Source organism: Onychomys torridus, unplaced genomic scaffold, assembly GCF_903995425.1.
Source record: "Onychomys torridus unplaced genomic scaffold, mOncTor1.1, whole genome shotgun sequence".
NCBI lineage: Eukaryota > Metazoa > Chordata > Mammalia > Rodentia > Cricetidae > Onychomys > Onychomys torridus.
The window spans coordinates 328035-331870 of record NW_023412695.1 but is presented as its reverse complement, the minus strand read 5'-3'; the positions used below and the strand labels follow the sequence as shown (position 1 = coordinate 331870).

At 43.2% G+C, this 3836-nt stretch overlaps 1 protein-coding gene across 1 annotated transcript; it reads left to right on the top strand.

Annotated features, from left to right (window-relative positions):
* The first annotated feature begins 542 nt into the window (after positions 1-542).
* On the top strand, positions 543-1445 carry LOC118575774 (vomeronasal type-1 receptor 4-like). Its single transcript, XM_036176177.1, has one exon. The coding sequence runs from the start codon at positions 543-545 to the stop codon at positions 1443-1445; it is 903 nt and encodes a 300-aa protein (XP_036032070.1).
* Positions 1446-3836: the final 2391 nt, after the last annotated feature.

Below are 3836 nucleotides of genomic sequence, written 5' to 3'. Positions count from 1 at the left end.
TGGGGCCATATTTTAAAGGAAGCTGACTGCCCTTTTCCTAGTAGCTATCAGTTGTGAATAGCATCTTACTTTGAGGCTACTATTTTCTCTGGAGACGAATTGTTTCCTTTCTTACAAGTCTCTGCCTTTTCTGTGGCAGGTAATGGAAATCTGAGGTGTGTCTGCATCCAGGATACTCATCTGAATGCAGGCTGATCATTAGACCCTCTCACAAAAGCACTGTGGATTTCAAACCAACTAATAATTGTAAAGCACTTGAAATGCTAATATCTATTCATGGCAATATAATGTCATGGAAATATAATGTTTAATTTTTTCCACAATTTCCTAGCTAATTATCTGCAATTCAAACACAATAAGAATTCATTGAAACCTAGTAAACTTCTTATCAGAAAGACACATTTTAACATTACTTCTGAACATAAAGTGATAGTGACTATGCTATGCTATGACATTGTTTGACATGCTAAGAAGAAGATAGTTTAACTTGTGTAACAAGTGCTTTCTGGACCTGTTGTGCAGGTACCCAGGACCATGACAGAATGAACTCCAGATACCTGGCTGTGGGGATCTTCTTCATGTCTCAGACTGCACTGGGAATGCTGGGGAACTCCGCCTTGCTTTGCTGTTTTATCATTGCTGACTTCTCCGGAATCAGGGCAAAGCCCACAGACCTGATTGTCAAACACTTGACCTGGGCCAACTTCATTGTTCTCTTCAAAGGAATCCCACAGACCATTGCTGCTTTTAGTCAGACTTATTATGTAGATTATGTTTCATGTAAACTTGTTTTATATTTTCATAGAGTTGGCAGAGGTGTATCCCTTGTGTCTACATCACTTCTGAGTGTCTTTCAGGCCATCACCATCAGTCCCAGTAATTCCAAGTGGGCACAGCTGAAGATCAGAGCCCCCAGGATCATTGGCCCTTCCCTAGGCCTGTGCTGGGCCCTGCAGATGTTGATATATGCCTTTATTCCGGTGTATATAACTGACATAAGGAGTGGGAGAAATGTTACTGGGATAATATTTTTTGAATACTATGCTGTTGTGAATCCTGGGAAAGAAATTGACACACTTAATGCAATCCTATTGACATCCAATGATGTTATGTTTTTGGGACTGATGATGTTGGCCAGTGGCTACATGGTGTTTATCTTGCTCAAACACAAGCAGAGGGTCCAACACATCCACAGATCTCTGTCCCCTAGGTCACCCCCTGAGACCAGAGCTACCCAAAGCATCCTCACCCTAGTGAGTAGCTTTGTGCTCTTCTATGCAACCTCTATTGTCTTAACATCTTACCTGTCTGTCATGGAAGGAACCAATTCCTGGGTGTTTAATGCAGGTGCAGCTATGGCTGCATGCTTCCCAGCATTGTGCCCCTTTCTGCTCATCAGACACTACAGCTCCATTTTCAGGCTCTGCTGTCCCAGTGCTTACTAGACAACATTCTGTGCTTGTGTTGTCAGGGAGCTCTAAAAGCTGTGCTGTCTGCATCCCCCTTTCCATGTCTCAGGGGTTAAGAAGACTGTTCATTTAGAGGACTTGCAATCAATTCCCAGCATCCACATGGCAACTCAGAACTGTCACAACCACAGTTCCAGGCAAACTATTCAGCTAGATGGGCTGGCCAGCAAGAGTCAGTTAACTTTTCTGCCTCTGCCTCTTTAGTGCTGATATGATTAGGTCCTATTAATCTGGATATTTAAAGTTTTCAGTTTTATTTCATGAGTTCTCAACCCACATATACTTTCTGATATTATCCACCCATGATTCTTAATTATAACCCCACACCAGATTCCTTCTTCACCCCAACAATCTGTGTTCTATCTTTATGTCTTTATTTTTAATGCCCCATAGAATTTAATTAAAGCTTCTTGCATGAGCATGGGTGGATAATCATTTATTTGTACAAGTGCTGTTTACTGCTGCCTACATCATTGAGGGATCTGACTCCCTTCCTCCAACAAGCAGGAAGTGTCTTCATCTCAGCTGATATGGCTCGAATCTTATGAGTCACACCTCCATCCGTGATTGATTGCTGATAAGGAGTGTCATATGCAGGTAACTATAGCTGCTCTATGTACACGGATGCATGAAATTCCCAAGAGAAAGCAGATCACTGAAGAGTATCCTTATCTTAAACTTTTCCCTTTTTTTTAATTAAGAAAAAATTTTCATTCATTTTACACACCAATCAAAGATCCTCCTCTTCCCTCCTCCCCCCCCAACCCCCCCTTTCCCTTACCGCCCCCCCCCCCCAAGAAGGCAAGGCCTCCCATGAGGAGGCACATCCAGAAGAGGCAAGTTCAGTCCCTTCTTCCTGCCTCAAGACTGCACGAGGTATCCCATCATAGGTAGAGGGCTCCACAAAGCCCACTCATGCACCAGGGAAGGATTCTGATATTCCTGTTAGAAGGCCTCCCAAGCAGATCAAGCTACACAACTGTATGGCCATGCAGAAGGCCTAGTCCAGTCCCATGTAGGCTCCACAACCATTGATCCAGCTTTCATGAGTTCCTTCTAGTTTGGTTTGGTCATCCCTGCATGTTTCCCCATCATGATCCTGATACACTTGCTCGTGGAATCCCTCTTCTCTCTCATTGACTGTACTCCTGGAGCTCAGCCTGGTGATTTGCTGTGGATCACTGTATCTGCTTCCATCAGTCACTGGAGAAAATCTCTGTGATGACAGTTAGGGTATTCAATGGTCTGATCTCTGGGGCAGGCAAGTTAAGTTCAGGCACCCTCTCCATTAGTGCTCATAGTCCAGGCTGGGGTCATCCTTGGGGATTCCTGGAAACTTCTCTACCACCAAGTTTCTCTCTATCCCCTTGATATCTCTCTCTATCATGGTATCTCTTTCATTGCATTCCCCCCTCCCTGTCTGTTCCAGCTCAACCATCTCATTCCCTTATGTTCTCATCCCCTATCCCCTACCCTCCATTGCCCACCCCTCACCCCCAGTTTACTCATGAAGATCTCATCTATTTCCCATTCCCAGGGTGGTCCATGCATCCCTCTTTGGGTCTTCCCCATTTGTTAGCTGGCACAGCCATATCTGAATGGAATGGCAGAAGTCATAAAGCCAGCACAGCTGCTTGACAAAGATCCAGCAAAGCTGAGCCACATGATGGCTGCCATGCCACCTTTGGTTTTCATCTTCACCTGTTACATATTTGGGGCATTTAAAATATTTGTACAATTTGAACATTTTGGATTGATGGAAAATTCCTTATGAATCTTTATGCCTCCTCCCAGGAATGCTGATTCTAAGATTCTCCAGGAAAGTCCTGAACATACTATCTCCCCCACACACACTTTGAGGGAGATAACCTTATCTACTTGAAGGTCTTCCTTATGCCTTGGAGGTTGTGACATATAAAGAAACCAGAGGTCTCTTCATGAGGCTATGAGATATTCTTGAAACATCTGTCCCTGTACTTACACTGGAACAAGATATTCAAAACAAAGTAAAATAAAAAAGATCAACAAGATTCAGTGGGCTAGAGGAATTGTCCGCAGTTGAAATTACAAGGCTCTTCCCACTGTACACTCAGACAATTACGTGGCATACAACTGCCCTACACAAACACATATTGATGAGCAAAATGTGGAGTGGAAAGATGATAAAAGTATGAGGTGTTAGGACCTCCCTGTCTTAGAAGTTAGCTCATGTAGAGCCACTATAATGTCATATGACCAAGGAACAACAGAATGCCAGGATTAGACTATAGACCAATTCTATAAAGATATAAATGTGAACATTGATTGTATTATGCCAGAATTTGAATAATAACTGCATCACCTTTAGTCTGAGGATTATTCCTGGGC